Source organism: Dromiciops gliroides, chromosome 2, assembly GCF_019393635.1.
Source record: "Dromiciops gliroides isolate mDroGli1 chromosome 2, mDroGli1.pri, whole genome shotgun sequence".
NCBI lineage: Eukaryota > Metazoa > Chordata > Mammalia > Microbiotheria > Microbiotheriidae > Dromiciops > Dromiciops gliroides.
The window spans coordinates 442,736,107-442,756,090 of NC_057862.1; the positions used below are offsets into that span (position 1 = coordinate 442,736,107).

The 19,984-nt window shown below is 35.1% G+C and overlaps 1 protein-coding gene across 6 annotated transcripts in view; it reads right to left on the reverse strand.

The window, feature by feature from the left end:
- OSBPL2 (oxysterol binding protein like 2) overlaps positions 1-19,984 on the reverse strand; it is a 125,640-nt gene that overhangs the window by 68,443 nt on the left and 37,213 nt on the right. For 4 of the 6 annotated variants that reach the window (XM_043984063.1, XM_043984064.1, XM_043984067.1 and 1 more), the window contains one exon: positions 3,770-3,940. The exons of 1 other annotated variant lie outside the window; for it this stretch is intronic. In XM_043984063.1, coding sequence (XP_043839998.1) covers positions 3,770-3,806 — 37 coding nt within the window. In that variant the 5' untranslated portion in view covers positions 3,807-3,940. Of the gene's footprint in view, positions 1-3,769; positions 3,941-5,782; positions 5,887-19,984 lie in introns of all 6 variants that reach the window. One more of the 6 variants, XM_043984065.1, reaches the window with a different exon arrangement.

Genomic DNA, 19,984 nt, shown 5'->3' on the forward strand with positions numbered 1-19,984 from the left:
TAATTTTCCAGCCCAAGATAACTTAGGAGGAAGGTGGAACAGGTGTCTCATTGGAATGAGAGTGGACCACAGTCCAGCATAGCCTTCCAGAGCTTTCAGCCCACGAACAGTAAGGGGGTCAAAAGGATATTACAGGGGATCCTTTGCTGTCACTGGGTGCAGGACTCTGTTGCATTGTCCATATGTATTTCTGGGTCAAAGTCAAAAGTCAAGAAATATACTGGAAATTTAGCCAAAAGAAGAAGAAGAAGAAGAACATGAGCATAGAAAGTTCCTACAGTGGCAGGGAAAGTAAAAAAACAAATTCAAAAGATAAAGTAAAAAGCAGTTATATATTCAAGCCTCAAAGAAAAAAATGTGAATTAAATAAATGTGAATTGGTCAAGCCCAAAAATAATTCCTGGAAGAGCTCAAAAAAGATTTTAAAAATCAAATAAGAGAGGTAGAGGAAAAATTGGGGAAAGAAATGACAGTAATGCAAGAAAATCATTAAAAAAAAAAAAGAGACAATAGCTTGGTAAAGAAGGCACCCCCCAAAAAAATACTGATGAAAATAATACCCTAAGAAAAATAGAATAGATCAAATGATAAGAGGCACAGAGATCCACTGAAGAGAAAACTCCTTAAAAAGCAGAATTGGTCCTGAGGAAAAAGATATACAAAATTTTGCTGAATAAAAGAACTCCTTAAACAGTAAAACTGACCAAATAGAAAAGGAAGTACAAAAGCTTACAGAAGAAAATCCCTTAAAAGTTAGAATAGGTAAGTGTAAGCTAATGACTCCATGAGACATCAAGAAACAATAAAACAAAATTTAAAAGATGAAAAAATAGAAGAAAATGTGAAATATTTCATTGGAAAAACAACTGACCTAGAAAATAGATTCAAGAGAGATAATTTAAGAATTATTGGACTACCTGAAAACCATGATCAAAAAGAGTCTGGATATCATCTTTTAAGAAATTATCAAAAAAAAAAGAAAAGAAAAGAAAAGAAAAGAAAGAAAGAAATTATCAAGGAAAACTGCCCTGATATCATAGAATAAGGAAGTAAAACCAAAGTTGAAAGAATTCGCAGATTGCCTCCTAAAAGAAATCCCCGAATGAAAACTCCCAGGAATATTGTAGTCAAATTACAGAACTCCCAGGTCAAAGAGAAAATATTTCAGTCTGAAAGAAATAATTCCAATATCACTGTACCAAAGTCACGATAACACAAGATTTAGCAGCTTTTACAAAAAAGGATCAGAGGACTTGGAATATGATATTCTGGAGAGCAAAGGAGGTAGTATTATAAGCAAGAATCACCTACCCAGTAAGACTGAATATAATACTTAATTGGGGGGGGGGGTGTGAACATTTAATGAAATAAAGCACTTTTAAGTATTCCTGGTGAGAAGAACAAAGCTGAATAGAAAATCTTGACTTTCAAATACAAGACTCAAGAGAACCAAATAAAAGAAAACTAGAAAGAGAAATCATATGGGATTCAATAAAGTTTACACTCCACCATGGGAAGAAGATACTTGTAACTCCTAAGACCTTTGTCGTTATTAGGGCAATTGGAAAGAGTATACATAGACAGAGGGTACGGGTGTGAGTTAGACTATGATAAGATGATATCTACAAAATAAAATAAAATTAAGGGGTGAGAAAGAGGGAAGGAAGAGACTGAATGGGGCAAAACACCTCACATATAAAAGGCATGAAAGACCATATACAGTGGAGAAGAAGATGAGGGGGGTGGGGGGCGGGGAGAGAGACAAACAATATTTGAACATTATTCTCAATGGAATTGGCTCAAAGATGAAATAAAACACATACATACTCAGTCAGGTATAAAAATCTACCTTATCCTACAGGTGAGTAGAAGAAAAGGGGATAATAGAAGCAGGGCCAGGGGCAAGGTGGGGAAGTAACTGATAGAAAGGAGGGCAAATTGGGAGAGGCAATGGTCAAAAGCAAAACACTTTTGAGGAGGGACAAAGTAAAAGGAGAAAGAGAGAGAAGGATAAATGGGGAAAATAGGATAGAGGGAAATACATAGTAATAACTGTGAAAAAATTTTACACCCAGCTTCTCTGATAAAGGCTTCATTTCTCAAATATATAGAGAACTGAGTCAAATTTATAAGAATATAAATCATTCTCCAATTGCTAAATGGTCAAAGGATATGAAGAGGCAGTTTTAAGATCAAGAAAGCAGAGCTATCTAGTCATATGAAATAATTATCTAAATGATCTATTAGAGAAATGCAAATAAAAACAACACTGAGGTACCATCTTACATCTATCAGATTAGCTAATAAGACAGAAAAGGAAAATGACAAATGCTGGAGGGGAAGTGGGAAAACTGGGACACTAATGCATTGTTGGTCGAGTTGTGAACTGATCCACCCATTGTATAGAGCAATTTGGAACTATGCCCCGAAAGCTATAAAACTGTGTATAGCCGTTGATCCAGCAATATCATGATCTGTATCCTAAAGAGATTTTTAAAAAGAAAAAAATGAAAAAGAATCTATATGTACAAAAATATTTATAGTAGTTCTTTTTGTAGTAGCAAAGAACTGGGAATTGAGGGCATGCCCATCAATTGGACAATGGCTGAATAAGTTGTGGTATACTGTTATGAAAGAATAGCATTGTGCTATAAGAAATGACAAGCAAGATGGTCTCAGAAAAACCTGGATTTATATAAACTGATGCAAAGTGAAATGAGCAAACCCAGGAGAACAATATATATAGTAACAGCAATAATATATGATGATCAACTGTACAGCAATACAATGATCCAAGACAATTCCAAATGACTTAGAATTAAAAATGCTATCCATCTCAGAAAAAGAATTTAATGGACTCTAAATGCAAATTGAAGCCCACTTTTTTAAAAAAACTTTATTTTTCTCGGGTTTCTTTGTATTTTCCTTCACAGCACAACTAATGTGGAAATATGTTTTGCATGACTGAACATATATGATCGATATAAAATTATCTTCTCAAGGGAGAAAAAAAGGAGGAAGGGGAGAATCTTGAACTCAAAAAATTTTAAAAACAAATATTAAAAACTGTTTTTACATGTAATTGAAGAAATATATTTTTAAAAAATAGTGAATGACATTTGCATAGTGCTTTAAGCTTTATAAAATACTTTCTTCAAAGCAATCCTGTGATAATGGTAGAAAGTGCTCAAGCAAAATTTGTTTTCTGAAGATGTATTACCTATAGTGTCTAGTACAACAGACAATGTGCTTCATATTTTTAAATTTGTCAGAAATAAAACCTGTCTCCTGATAAGTTGATAGGTTGGTAATGGATAAGAGGTATAGAATTGGACATCCTTTTCAAATATGTTCAATGTATGGATTTGTTTTGCTTGACTTTTCTTATTACAAGAATAATTTTTTTAATTGTTGGGGAGGTAGAAAAAGAAAAAGGCTAGTGAGAAAAGTCAGAAAAAGAAAAAAGAACATGAATGAAGCATTTTAAAATGCAAAGAGAGAAAAGGAGGCTTAGAGGAAAAAAGACAAGTAGGACAGCTTGGTAGCTAACATGCTCAATTTATTAATTATATACTTTTAAAAAAGCTGTATGTAATAGAGATTCATGGTTTCTCATATAATTCTCTTGTTCTTTATATAAAAACGGTTTGTTTTTGTTGATGTTTGTCAAGTTCAATATAAAATTTAAAAATCAAAATTTACCAGAATTCAAGAACTTGAATAAATTCTACCAGAGGTTTGTTCTATTTTGACTTCTTATCCTACTCACCTGTAACGGCATCAAAGAATTCTTCTTCACTATTCATCCTTCAGTAGTAAATCCTTTTTTCTTTCCTAGTTTGCTGCTGTCTATAGCATCATTGTACTTGAAGTACATATAGAGTAAGAAATAATTTATGCTGTGAACTTTTTATTCATAAAGGCTCAACAGACTGAAGTCCTAAGAGGAAAAACATTATAACAGAATTAGTTCTTTGAAGTCCTACATTTCAGAAACACTTTTAAAAAACAAAACATTTTCCAATTCATTATCTCTGAACATTGAAGACAAAAAGTCAAATTTGTGTTCTCAATATAATATCATTTATATCTAGGTATTGGAATAAAATGTGTGTTGCCTTAATTCATAAATGGATAACTTCTAAATGGGCAAAAACTTTTTAAACATAAAGGTCAATGCCCAATCATGAACTGCAAAAATAACTGAAAAAATTAACTATAGTTGCATTAGCAAGTTATCAAAGAATATTGCAAATTCATTTCAGAAAACCCTTATTAAGTACCTACTGAATGTGCAAGGCACAATTTTAGTTTCTAGGAATACAGGCAATGAAAGAAAAAAATTAATAAGCGTATTCTAAGTGCTAGGACACTGAGCTAAGCCCACAAGGACACAAATACTTCCCACCCTCACTCCCCTTTAAACAAAAAAAAAAAAAAAAAGAGGGAAACAGCTCCTGCCCTCAGGAATTTACATTAATTCTACTGAGGGAAACAACATGTACAGAGAGGTAAATACAAGGTCATTTGATGAGGAAGAGTACTAACAAGTAGGGGATGAAAAAAGACTTTGCGACAACATGCACTTGCCACAATGACCACAACCTCCCTTATATCCTGGTGGAGACTGTCAACAGGCAATTGCAACTTCACAAAACTAAAGCGAAAACTAAGCTTATTACAAGAGAAATGAACATACATGTGGAGCCCAAAGAGTTAACAATCCATATAGAAGTTTGCATATTTATGACAACAGGACAAAGGAAGGAGGAGATACCAGAAATCTCCACCTAAAGGGGCATGGCATGGGAAGGCAAAGATGCAGTAAAGGTGGGAAAAAGAAGAAAACCCCTGCCAAAGAGGGGCAGCAATGGCAAAAGCCACATTCTTTTCCCTTAAGAACTGCTAGACCATGAAGATATAATGATCTGTTTATCTATAAGGGTCCCAGCTGCACAAGCCTAATGCAGACTGTCTGGTGCCTGTCTTGACTCTCAAGAACACACAGGGAGTCCAATTGGGGATGCAAACAACACTTTATGTCAGCTGGGGTGGGGAGGGGAGGTCATCTTTGACATATTCAGGGCCTCCTGCATACTCTAGATCCAGTGTTTCTGGAAAACATGGCAACTCACAAAGACAAGTTCAGGGGACCCCTTAACATTCCTTAACAGGACAAACCAAGAACCAAGAGTCTTGTGAATAGCAGTATCCCCCAGACCATTACCCTCTTCCAATTCAGCCTTTAAACACATCAAGAGGAGTATCCCTTGGAGAAAAAAACACAACACTACCCACAGTGCCAAAGGCATACCATCTGCCACAGACAGAACAGGTAAGTTAAAGAGCCCTGGAAAGAACAGCACCTCCCAGATGCGAACCTAGCCCTGGCAGCTATTGTGCAGGAAAGCAGCCTTTGTGGCAATTTCCTCTGCAAGGGTTGCTGTTCTCTTGTCATTCCATCCCCCTCCAGAACAGCTACTGAAAACTCAGAAAAGTTCTAGCTATCAAAATGTTAAATGGTCCATCAGAAATGGATATGGCTTTGTCAGTGGAAATGATGTTAAAGAAGCATAGCCATTTGCTTTACCACAGCTTCCTAAATAACCTGGGGCCTTTCCATCTGGCTAGCCCAGGATACTTCTGGTTACATTGTCTTCCTCAATTAGAATGGGAGCTCCTTGAAGGCAGGGGTTGTCTGGTTTTTCTCTTTGTACCTACAGTGTTTAGTACAGTTTTCATATACAAAACTACTTAATAAATGCTTTTTTCATTCATTTACCTGAGCTGAGCCACATAGGAAAGAGACAGAGGCAGAAGGAAGGAGAATATTCTAAGAAGAGAGGGAAGAAGTCAGCACCAAGGCAGGAAAAGAAGTCCCAAGTACTGGGGAAAAAGCAAATAAGCCAGTCTGACTAGTACATAGAGTACGTGAAAAAGAGTGATAGGACATAAATCTGGAAAAGTAGGCAAGAGTCAAATTGTGGAGTACTTTACATGCTAGAGAGAGGAGTTTGAATTTTATCCTAACAATGGCTAATTAAGGAAACAACATGAACAATTTGTATTCTGTTTATACAAGACAGATATTAAAGTTCTAGCAAAATTCAACACATAATCTTGGAGCTAGAAGTGGCCTCAAGGGTCACAATAAAAGCTTACTGAAATCATGTTGACACACACATACGCACAATGGCTTCATTACTGCTCAAATGTCACCCATACTACATCAATAATCAGTTTGGCTGGAAATATTACAAACTTTTATCACAAATTACAAACAATTGAATTGCTATAGCAACAGAAATTTGTTCTAACATGTTAAAATTTTACATCCATTTTAATCCGGTTTTCAATTCTGAGGGCATTAAAATGCCTTTGTAAATTAATTGTCAACAAATAATAAGTCAACCTAGACCTAAGTACACTTTTTAAAATGGCCTCTCAAAGTACATTTGTGTAGTGTTTTAACATAACTCACTTATATTAATGTTTCCCTATATTAATTCCTGAAGACAGGAATTGTATAAGTTATAAAAATGAAAAATTAAAAGTCAACCTAAATCCCAAAATGTTTGACCTTCTTTTCTCTGAAAATAAGCACAATTCTACCCTTTATTTTGTTCCCAACTTAAAACCCAAGGCAAAATAGTTCTCCCACCAAAGACTTCCAGTACAAAGAATTTAAATAAAAACAGTATTAAAGAGGGCTGAAAAGGGGTATATGTCAAATGCAAATTTTCCTTCAGAGAATGTGGCATACAAAAGGTGCTTAATAAATGTTTCTTGACTGTAAATGTTTGATTAATGTGGAAGTTTAGTTGTTTATGTAACAATGAAAATAGTGCTACATAATTATACCTAAGGCCCTTAGAAAACACCTACCTCATCATTATATTTTTATTTAAAGTAGAAATATAATTATTTCTGCCTCAGTGTAAAATATTTCAAAAAAAAGATCAGTGCAGAAATTGTTAAAGCATGCAGCAAAATTTAACTCTTTGGTCTCAGGTAAGAACTATTAAAGTGATATAATAACTATATACATTTATTTAGTGCTTTAAGGTTTGCAAAAACTTCACATAATAGCTATGTTTCTATAGTGCTTCTAAATTTTGCAAAGTGCTTTCCATTTAGTCTATCATTTGATTCACACAACAAATTAATGATTTAGGTACTATTATTATACCCATTTTACAGACAGGAAAACAGAGGATTTAAGTGACTTACCAACAGTCAAACAGTAAGTACCAGAGATACAATTTGAACTCGGATCATCCCATACTCTTTCCACCACATCAAACTGCCTCTCTCAAATTATTTTTCTTAGTGTACCATTCAAAAGTTCAGCCTTAATAACTACAGAATTGTTAGTCTGGAATTAAAAAATGGAATTTATATAGTGCTTTAAAGTTTTCAAAGTAGTTTACTTATTTTTCTCACTTAATCCTCACAACATCCTTGTAAGTTAAATATTATAATTTTTCTCATTTTATATAGGTAACCACTTGAGATTGAAAGAGGTTAGACGATTTGCCCAGGGCCACATAGCTGATAAGTGTCTGAAGTACTATTTGAACTCAGGTATTTCTTACTTCAAGTCCAACACTCTATCCACTGAGTCACCTAGATCCAAGCTTCTTAAACTGTAGGCTGTCACTCCAAATGGGGCCACAGAACTGAATGTGAGGGTCATGAAAAATTTGACAACAGCAAAAAGTTATGTTTACCTATTTTTATACCTATATATCTGGGGTTGCATAAAAATTTCTCTGGAGAAAAGGAGTCACAAGTGGAAAAAGTTTAAGAAGCCCTAACCTAGATGTCCTTATGAGAAATCATTCAATGTGGTTATGGTAAGACCACTGGACTGTAAATCAGAGGGCCTGGGTTCAAATCCTGATTCTTTACCTCTCTGGGCTTTAATTCACTTCCCTCATCTTAAAATAAGGGAAGACTGGGGAAAGAAAGGGAGTGAGCCAGAGAGAAGATGTTAAGACTGATGTCTTATGTTTTCTCTAGCTCTAAATCTATGATCATAAAAAATGTCAGTGTAAAACAATTCAAATTGAAATCAACATACTGGCTGTGAGAAAATGGGTAGTTGTCTCCTCTCAATGTGGATTTGGCAGTCAGTCATACTCCCCCTGACCTGTTTGTAGGGCAAAGGTCTCAGATCCCCTCCTCCCCCTCAGGTTAGCAAGGTCACATGGTTCAAGGAGCCCTGATCTCAATAAGGTCCGCTCCAGAGTTGTGTCCATATAAGGAAGTATAAGGTCCACTCCTGAGTTATGCCCATACAAGTAAGAGTGGTGGGAATACTGCATTCTGATTAGCTAGTTTTTGCGTGTAGATTGTAACCCTTGAGTAATCAGACTGTGATGAAAAAGGGGAAAAGGTCCATTAGAGTTAGGGACTAGGGTATAAAACAGGGCCTGCGAACTCCCTTTCTGGGCACCCACTAGTGGTACACTAGGGTGCCTCCTTCTCATGAGAAGAAAATAAAGATCCTTTGTTACTTCACTGCTGAGTTCCAGAGAATTTTTGAGAAGAGGATGGATTTTTCCCTTACACGGGCACCTTAGTTATAACTTCTGAGCCGTTCTGGAAATGCATGCTCAGTACATCCCCTGTACTAAGTTATGGGAATTTTCAAATAAAAATATCCACCATTCAGTTCTCTAAGACACAATGGGTCAGTTCTATTGAATGTTATAGCCACCTCCATGCAAACAGCCACAAAGCAGGTTAGACAATAGGCCACAAAAACATAAGTCCTAAACTACTAAAAATGAAAACCAGTGCTCATCTTAAGCCCTTTATCCCAGAAAGCCAATGTGATAAGGAGATAATAACTACATAAATTGTTCTTCCTCCCTATTTAAGTTCTTGCATTTCTACCCATTCTCCCCAAAGTCTAACTCATAAGCTCTTTCTCCCGACTCACACAGCACTTTGTTAATAGGTTTAACGTGACATTATAGACACTGTCTTTTCTAATTTTCTGTTTTTGTTCCCCTCCATTAAAGTCCTGCTCTGATGCCTCACTATAGCATAAAGTGCTCAAAGACCATTCCAGTGCAATGAAAGCTCTAGCAGCTCCAACCTCTTAAAGGGTCACATATCCAGAGCTAGAAGGAGAGCAGAGGCTTTCTAGTTCAGCTCTCTTGCAAAAAGGGTTAAGTCCCTCCCCTGAAAAGTGTTAAGTTCCAAAACAAGGATATATACCCTTTTCATAATATTAAACGTGTATGGTCACCTAGTTCCATGAGGTTCTTCTTGGATAAAAGATGTCATGAATCAGTTGACAGACTTAAAGCTTCTGCCATAGACAGGAAACATTATCCAAGGAAGAAGTCATGTTCAACTTTATACAAATCTGAGAAAATAACCCAAACACAGAATCATAAAACTATTATTATATAACATCTCAAAGTCCATGTTGTAAAAGCAGTGAAAGTTACTTGCTAAAGTGAACAGCACAAAGGAAGATTTTATGATCTTCTTATCTCATACTATATGCATAAGCTTTACTTTATATTTAGACAAAATATTTACGACAACTATATCTCAGGAAACTGCTTTCATCAAAAAGCATGTGATCTTTCTGATCAAAATTCATTTAAAAAAAAAAGCCTTTACAGAAAAAAAAAACCCAGGAAAATAAACTCAAAATATTCTACCAACTCAGTATTCATTTTTTAAAAATATTTTTTCATATTTTTCTCAGAAAAGTGGTTTGGGAAATGAGTAGTAGTAATCAAGAGACCCAGATTTTATTCCAAACTCTATAATTCTGAAAAAAACTTTAACTGCCTCATTTTTCTCATCCATAAAAGAGATACTACCATCTATCCCTTATATAAAATAAAAATTGCATTTAATAATATTTAATACCCAGGACTATATCTGATATATTGTGTAGCAGAAAGACCACTGAAAAGATTAAACTAAAAATTAACTGAAACAATAAATCAGCCAAGTTGCAGGATATAAAATAAATTAGCATTCCTGTATATTCTGACGAAAATCTATAAGATAGAGAAATTCCATTCAAACTACATAATGTGCAAAATATTTGGGATACTACTTTTGAGGAGACATCCAAGAACTACATGAATATAACTAGAAACCATTCCTTAGAGAAATAGGACAAATAATTGAATAAATATTAATTGCTGATGGGCACATCATGCCAATGTAATAAAAATGACACTACCTAAATTATTTATTCAGTGTCATACCAAAGAAGATTATTTTATAGAGCTAGAATAAATAATAATGAAATTCATAAAGAAACAAAGGGACAAAAATCTTCAGGGAAACAGCGAAAAAACTAGGAGAGAAGGGAGTATAATAGTACTAAATATAAAGTAAGCTATAAACTATATTACAAACTCTTGGGTACTACTTAAAAACAGAGAGGTCAATCAATGGAGCAGATTAGGTACATAAACCAAAAGACCCTAGCTCCTGAAATAAAGACTCATTACTCAACAAAACAACAACAAAAATATGCTAAGAAAAGTGGAAAATACTCTGGCAGAAATTAGTTATAGACCAGCACCTCACACAATATACCAAAGCAAGTTTCAAATGGATACCTGACAAACATAAAAGGTGATATCAGAAACAAAACAGAATAGAAAAAAGAAATTACCTTTCAGACCTATGGACTAGGTAAGTAGAGGTTTACAGCCAAACAAAGAATAGAAAGAATTACAAAAGATAAAATGAACAATTGTGATTGCATAAAACTTTAAAAGGCTTTGCACAAACAAAACCAATGCAGTTAAAATTTTAAGGGAAGGGCAACTAGATAGCGCAGTGGTTAAAGCACCAGCCCTGGATTTAGGAGTACCTGAGTTCAAATCCAGTCTCAGACACTTGACACTTACTAGCTGTGTGACCCTGGGCAAGTCATTTAACCCCCATTGCCTACAAAAACAAAACAAAAAACCAAACCAAAAAGAAAAAAATTATAAGGGAAACAGGTAGCTAGGGGAAAAAATATTTGCAGTAAGTTTCTCTGGTAAAGGTCTTACTTATATCCAAGGTATATAAGGAATTGATTTAAATTTATAAGAATATTCTCCAATAGACAAGTGGTCAGATATATGAATAGATTTCCAAAGGAAGAAATTTGAGCTTCAATAACCGTATGCAAAATGCTCTAAATCACTAATCATTAGAAAAATGCAAATTAAAGAAAAGATGACCAAAAAAAGGAAAAGAAAAATGACAGTTGTTGGAGAGTCTACAGAAAAACAAGCACAGTAATGCACTTTTGAAGGAGCTATGGATTTACCTAGTTAGTCTAGAAAACAATTTAGACCTATGACCAAAAATCACTAAGCTGGACATTCCCTTTTTTAAAAGATATTTTATTTTATTATTTTTATATTATAATCTCCATTTTATTTATTTTTTCTTAATAGTAAACATTTTTGGGGTAGCTAGGTGGCGCAGTAGATAAAGTACAGGCCCTAGATTCAGGAGGACCTGAGTTCAAATCCAGCCTAAGACACTTGACACTGGCTGTGTATCCCTGGGCAAGTCACTTAAGCCTCATTGCTAGGCAAAAAAAAAAATAATAATAATGATAATATATATATATATATTTTTTAGTGAGGCAATTGGGGTTAAGTGACTTGCCCAGGGTCACACAGCTAATAAGTGTTAAATGTCTGAGGCTGGATTTGAACTCAGGTACTCCTGACTCCAGGGCCGGTGCTCTGTCCACTGCGTCACCTAGCTACCCCTAATAATAAACATTTTTATTTAAAGTTTTGAGTTCCAAATTCTATCCCTTCTTCCCTACCTCCCCTCCCCCGTTCTGAGGCAGTATAGATTATATATGTGCAATTATGTAAAACATCACCATATTGATCATTTTATACAAGGAAACTCAAATAAAAGCAAAAAATGAAAGTAAAAAATAGCATTCTTCAGTCTGTGTTTAATCAATATCAGTTCTTTCTTTGAAGATGGATAGAATGCTTCATCATTAGTCCTTTGAGATTGTCTTGGATCATTATATTGCTGAGAATAGTTAAGTCATTCACAGTTCTTCATAAAACAATACTGCTGTCACTGTATACAACATTCTTCTGGTTCTACTCATTTCACTATACATTAGTTCATATAAGTCTTTCCAGGCCTTTCTGAAATCATTCTGCTTGTTATTTCTTATAGAAAAATAATATTTCTTCACCATCATATACCACAGCTTATTAAGCCACTCCCCAATTGATGGTCATTCCTTTGATTTCCAATTCTTAGCCACCACAAAAAGAGCTGCTATAAATATTTTTGTACAAATAGGTCTTTTTCTCTTTTTTTGTGATGTTTTTAGGATATAAACCTAGCTATGGTATTGCTGGATCAAAGGGTATGCACAGTTTTATACCCCTTTGAGCACAGTTCCAAATTGCTGTCCAGAATGGTTAGAGATCTTTTCACAACTCCACTAACAATGGATTAGTGTTCCAGTTTTCCCACACCCATTCCAACATCCAATTTTTTTCCTTTTTTGTTATATTTGCCACTTTGATAGGTGTGAGGTGATACTTCAGAGTTGTTTTCATTTACATTTCTCTGATTAACAGTGAATTAGAGCAATTTTTCATATATACATTCCCTTTTACCCAGTGATACACTACTATGCCTATATCCAAGAAAACAAAGAAGAAAATATGCATAAAATATTTATAACAGGTCTTCTTGTAGTAGCAAAAAACTGGAAATTATGGGGTATCCTATTGAAGAATGCATAAAGAAATGATGATTTGTGAGTGTAATGAAATAAGGTGAAGAAGAAAATGGGTGATTGGGAAATAGAGGCAATAGGTGAATATAGCCTTGGCAACTAGAAAAAATTTGTTGGTGAATGGCTAGAATTTATATGAAATTTTAGAGCCTGAAAAGTCTTCCTTTCAAAATAGCCATATCAGGTATGTAATGTAAATATTAATATTCCCATTGAATAGATAAGAAAACTGAAAATTTGAGAGAAGTCATTCACCTGACTTCATACAGCTAGTAAGTAATAGAGCTAACTCCAGGTCTTCTGAATCTAAGCTGAGTGCTCTTTCCACTAAGCCACATTCCCTCCCCTAAACAAAGGAGAACAATAAGGTAGTAGAGACAACAGCAGGATCAAATAAAGTTTTTTCAAGAGAAGAAACCTATACATGATGGAAGGCAGAAGGAGAGGTGCCAATGACAGAGGAAAGATTGAAGATACTGTTAAGAATGGGGATATTTTAAAAAGAAGAAGAATAGGGATATTTGAGGAAGGTAAGTCCTGGAGAAAATTGAAAGTCTTTGTTATAGCAGCACTATGTCAGTGCATCCAAGTACTGGTACACTGGACTAAGAGGCAAGATTATGAGCCAGCTGATTGTTAGAAGACTAATCTAGTAAAATGCAAAGAATCTTATCATTGGAAGGTAACTATGTGAGAAAATTTTGGACAGTGGCAATCCTTAAAAATTAGAAATTGATATTTATTTCAACAGATATTTAAATGCCTACCTTGTACCTGCCTTCATGGAGTTTATAGTCTAGTACACTACTTGCTATCTTTACCTAGAAATCAAGGATCAAGTTATCAATAGGTGTGTCATACACAGCATTTTCCCATACAAGTTCAGCCATTATTTTATTAGAATTTCAGAACAAATAGCCAGGCAAAAGAACATACAGTGCTCCCACTAAATATTGCATTATCATACCTGTTTGGAAAAGGAACAATCTCTCCCACATAATTCTAAAATCTTTATATAACCACAGCCATTGGAACAAAACTACTGCTGTTTATATTTCATGACAACCACCTAAAAAGAGCTCCCAAACACATCCTGTATCAAATAGTGCTCTCCTAAAAAATGAAAACAAAATATTTTAATAAGCCTACTACATATGACAGCATTAATTGCACTAATTAACACAGAAAAAACTAGTAGATCAAGACATATCCATTTTTAAAAGTCTTATTCCTTACTTCTAAGATCATATGTCAAATTTTTATCTTTAATTTCATACATATATGAATGTAATTATGATATAATTTCATATATATCTCATGTCAGCACATGACCACAGGTTCATGCATAAACATGCATGCACAATGTCTTGAATTTTAAAATCTAAGTACAAACACCAATTGCTAATACAAAGATTCCCAATTATTCAAGAACATGAACTACTTGTTAGAAAATTCTGCATACTCCTCCAAGAGTAAGGACGATGACAATCTTGGCACTCAGTTCTTTGTCTGATGAATTTGTTTATTATAGAATAAAAACAAAATAATGGAAAATAACTGAGAAGAGATTATCTATATTATTTTTAAAGCAGTCTTCTTAATAAGAACTTAATGGAAAGACTGTTCACGTATTTTTTAATAGCAAGTTTCTCTGTTTTAAGCTTTTAAAAGCCTATTCTCATTTTCAAGGTAGCTACAAAACTTTACTGCCTTGAAGTAACTCCATTTCAGAGAAAAGGCAGTCTATTAATTTCCTTGGAAGACTCCCTTTAGAAAAAAAAATTAGAGAAATATGTTACTAAGCTGTTTTATGGTTAGTCCTAAGAAGCCAGATTGCCCCAACAAAACAAATACGATTAAGTCATAGTTTCTATGGGGAACTATGATAGTTCTTGCCAATCAACAGTTCTTACAGGTATCTATATCACTAGAGACAAAGTTTGTATGACCTGTGCCAGATTTTAACAGTCATTAACGGTGCTCATCACAGTGTTCTACGAATTGGGGGGGAGGAGGAGTAAGAGAAGAGATTTTCACTGAGGAATCACTTAAAAATGCCCTGTAACAAGAAATACTAGATACAGGAAAAACTGACTTGATTCCAAGATTTTTAACTAGGAAGGATTTTTAACAGAGATGTTATAGTCTAAATTTTGTTCGTTTTCATTCTTTTTTTTTTTTTTGCAGGGCAATGAGGGTTAAGTGACTTGCCCAGAGTCACACAGCTAGTAAGTGTCAAGTGTCTGAGGTCACATTTGAACTCAGGTCCTCCTGAATCCAGGGCTGATGCTTTATCCACTGCGCCACCTAGCTGCCCAATTTTCATTCATTTTCAATCATGTTTGACTCTTCATGACCCCATTTGAGGTTTTCTTGGCAAAGATACTGGAGTGGTTTGTCATTTCCTTCTCCAACTCATTTTACAGATGAGGAAACTGAGTTAAACAGGGTTAAGTGATTTGCTCAGGATCACACAGCTAGTGTCTGAGGCCAGATTTGAATTCACCAAGACAAGTCTTCCTGACTCTAGACTTGGAACTGTATCCACTGCACCATATAGCCCATAGTCCAAATTCCTCACTTTAAATATTAGCAAACTAAGACTCTTTGCTATCTGCTTCCAGCCTCATCATTAAACCAAAACTCCATAGATACCAATGCTCTTATTTGTCAAATCTAATTGCCTTTTTTCAATCCTCCTTCTTGACCTGTCTGAAGCCTTTGACATTGTTAATCACCTCCTATTTGGTACTATTTTCTCTCTAGGTTTTGTTTTTTTTAATTGCTTTCTCCTTATCCTCCTCCTACTTATCTGAGTGCTCTTTCTCAGTCTCCTTTGCTGGATCTTTAACCAGTTCATACCCCCAAGCCTATCCTAGGCCTTCTTCTCTTCTCCCTCTATGCTATTTCATTCGGTGAGCTCATCAACTCCCTTGTTTTCAGTTTTTATCTCTATGGCAATAACTCACAGATCTACTTGTTCAACTCTAACCTCTTTCCCAACCTTGTCTTAAATCTCCAACTGCCAATTAGACACTCAAACTGGATGTCCTCTGGACATCATAAACTCATCATGTCCAAAACTGAACTTAGTATCTTTCCTCCCAAACTTTCCCCTCTTTCTAACTTCCTTCTTACTAAAGGTTACAACCATCCTCCCAAACACCCAGGCTGACAACTTAGGTGTCATCCTTGCCTCCTCACCCACATTCACCACACATATTCCAATCAAGTATTCATTTCTTTCCTGGTTATATCCTTCATACATGCTCTCTTCTCTCCTCTGACAATGCAAATACACTGGTGCAGGCCCTCATCACTTCATATCTAGACTATCAGAATAGCCTGCTGGTTGATTTCCCTGCCTTGAGGCCTCTCCCCACTCTGATCCACCTTCCCTGATGTTATTGAAATGATCTTCCTAAAATGCATATCTGATTATGTCCCATGCCCTATTTAATCTGTTCCACTGGCATCCTGTTACTACTAGGGTCAAGTATAAAGGCCTCTGTCTAAATTTTCAAGCCCCTCCTAACCTGGCCACTTCCTACCTTTCCAGGCAACCTTATTACCCGTCAACTTTGCTTTAGGATCCAGTTATATTGGCCTTCTTATTGCTCCTTATACACTTTCTCCCAGCGTATGTGACTGATAAAATTTTAAAGGTTTTACACAAATAAAATCAATAGAGAGAATTAGAAGAGAAATTGGAACATGCGCAGTATCTGCATTAAGTATCACCAATAAAAGTCTCATATATAAAATATACAGGGAATTAACAAAAATATAGATCACCAAGAGTCATTCCCCAAAAGATAAATGGTTTTCAAAAAAACTGCATACTACAAATGATCACATGAACACATACTCCAGATCACTAAAAGATAAATAAAGATTAAAATACACTGAGGTTCACCTTACATGCAAGTGGGAAAATATGAAAAAGATGGGAAAGTCAATGTTGCAGAGGCAGTGAGAAGACAAGCACACTAATACACTAATGAAGCAGAGTCCAATTGTTCTGTGTTTCATTTTGAGAATTTTACAAGCAAAGTAACTAAACTTCCCATACCCTTTGGGCAATCTCACTACTGGGCATAAATTCTAAGTCAAAAACAAAAACAAGTATTAACAAAAATAAGCCAAAAAATTCATAGTAGCACTCTTTATCATAAAAAACCCCTCAAAACAAAATGGGTCCCCATCAATTGGGGAATGCCTGAAAAGACTACAGCATATGAATGTTATCAAGTATTACTGTGCAGTAATACATGATAAGATGAGGAATTCAGAGAAACAAGGTATGATTTGTATAAGCACAATCAAAAGAACAATACACACAATGACTTCTTGTTCAGTCATTCAGTCGTGTCCAACTCTCATGACCTTGTGGACCATAGCATGCCAATACTGTTACAAGGGGTTTTCTCGGCAGATACTGGAGTGGTTTGTCATTTCCTTCTCCACTGGATTAAGACAATCAGAGCTTAAGTGACTTGCCCAGGGTCACAAAGCTAGTAAGGGTCTGAGGCCACATTTGAACTCAGGTCTTTGTGACTCCAGGTCAACCACTCTATCAACTGAGCCACCTAGCTGCCTCTATGTAATGACTACAACAATATAAATGAGGATACCAAAAGTTGAACTCTAAGTAATAGAAAAAAACAACAAAGGTTCTAGAGAAGAGTTAGTGAAAAACACTCCACCTTCATGGCAAAAAGGACATAGGATCATGTATCTAGAACTGGAAGGGACTTTGGAGGCCATCGAGCTCTGTCCAACCTGCTCATCTTACAAATGAGGAAACATTAAGTCTAAAGAGGTTAAGTGACTTACCCAAAGTCACATAGCTCATAAGTGTCTAAGGGAGTATTTGAACCCAGAGCTTCCTGACCCCAAGCCTAGTCACACACTTTCTATACTAGATATTTTTGTTTGTTTTTCTTTGTCATGAGATAGCATTTAATCTGGAAGTGTGATTGCGAAATGCCAGCTATAAAGGCAAGTCACTTTTTTAAATTTTAAAAAAACAAAACACCAACATAGCTTTTGTTAGTCAAAATGATTTTTATGTAATGACCAAATGGACGCAATATAGGAAAAATAAAACTGGGGCAGCTAGGTGGCGCAGTGGATAAAGCACCGGCCCTGAATTCAGGAGTACCTGAGTTCAAATCCGGCCTCAGACACTTGACACTTACTAGCTGTGTGACCCTGGGCAAGTCACTTAACCCCCTTTGCCCCGCAAAAAAAAAAAAAAAACCAACGACCCCCCCCAAAAAAAATAAAAAAATAAGTAAAACTATCAATACTGACATTTAATAAAGGAAACTAGAAAACAAGGGGAAATTGCAGCTATGTGAAAGGATGGTACACAAGTTCTCGTAAGGAGAGACAAATAATGGAGATGGTGAAATTAATTTTATTGTGAGTCCAAAGGCAACAAGAAAAATCATTTCATGTGACATTTGGTCATCTCATATTATAGTGTTCATGATAAGTATTTGTAAAAGTACCATCAAGAAAATAATTGCAACAAATAAGTCAACATCAGTTGCAGAGGACTCTTTTTTTATTTTAATATTCATAAATGGTTTTAATTTTAAAAGCTTTATTTTTTAACAAACATTTTTATTAAAAGTTTTGAGTTCCAAATTCTATCCTTCCTTCCTTCCCTCCCCCCTTACTGAGGCGGTAAGCAATCAGATATAGGCTATACATGTATAATTATAGAAAACATTACCATATTAAGTCATTTTGTATAAGAAGGCTAAATAAAAGAAAAAATGGAAGAAAATTTAAAATAGCATGCTTCAGTCTGTGTTCAATCAATATCAGTTCTTTCTTTGGAGGTGGATAGTATTCATCATTAGTCCTTTGGGATCATCTTGGATCATTGTATTGCTGAGAATAGTTAAGTCATTCACAGTTAGTTCTCCATCAAGCAATATTGCTGTCACTGTGCATAATATTCTGGTTCTGCTCACTTCATTATAAATCAGTTTGAAAGCTTTATTGATATTTTTTGTTCTATACCACATATTTCTACATATAACCTTCCTCCCCCAGTAAACCTTTCCTTGAAACAAGAAAAGACAGGTGGGGGCAGCTAGGTGGTGCAATGTATAGAGCACGTTCAAATCCGGCCTCAGACACTTAACACTTACTAGCTGTGTGACCCTGGGCAAGTCACTTAACCCCAATTGCCTCACCAAAAAAAAAAAAAAAAGACAAGATAGGCAAAGCCAATCCGCACAGCAACTTGATCTGAGAGCAAATCAAACACTGCAATTGATAGGACTTATTGTCAAGAAAACCTGGGTTCAAATCTAGCTTCAAACATTTACTAGTTGTGTAATTACAGAAAAGTCACTTAACCTTTCTAATCCTCAGTTTTCTTCATTTATAAAATAGAGATAATAATAGCACCTATCAGTGGTGCTGTATCAAATGAAATATGTAAAACATATAAATGTTAGTTATTATTATTATTATTATTCTCCACTTTTTCCAGTAAACAGAAGATGGTGCATTGATGGCACATTATTCTAAATAAGGTGATTTAGGGAATAGCATGGCTTCGTTTTGATTTGGCATGTGGTGTGATTTGGCTTTCTCTTAGCTAAGGGTATTATAACAATAAAAAGAAATTCTAAAAATCCTTTGTGAAAATGAAAAACATTACTATCATAAGGCATTATCTTAGCTAGTTCAATGTCAGAATCGTTTAATAGAAGAGCCTATCCAGCATGGGTCAACCCACTTATGCCTCTATATCACATTTACTAATTTATTTTCTTCCCCTCCAAAAAAAAAACCCTTTTTGTCAAGTCCACAACACCTTTATCTTGTATCAATAATGGGGGATTAAACACCCAGTCAGCAATTTGTTCACAATAGACTTTTGCATGTGCACTGCAAAAAAATGAGGGAGGTTGGAGAAAAGAAAAAATGGAATCATGAAATTTTAAAGGCAAACAAGTCCATTTTGAAAGTTGAGAGTGATTCACTTTAACCTCCATTCGCTAATTCTAACATATGGCATGCTAGTTCTGATGCTTTTAGAGCAAATACCCAAAAAGACACTATTTTTCAAAAAATGGGAAATAATACTTAAAGTCAGAAAAAGTATATTATTTGTATGCATTAGCAAGGCTGTTTCAGAAATCTTAAAATTTTTTATCGAGTCAAATTTATTAACTATAATTATTTTAA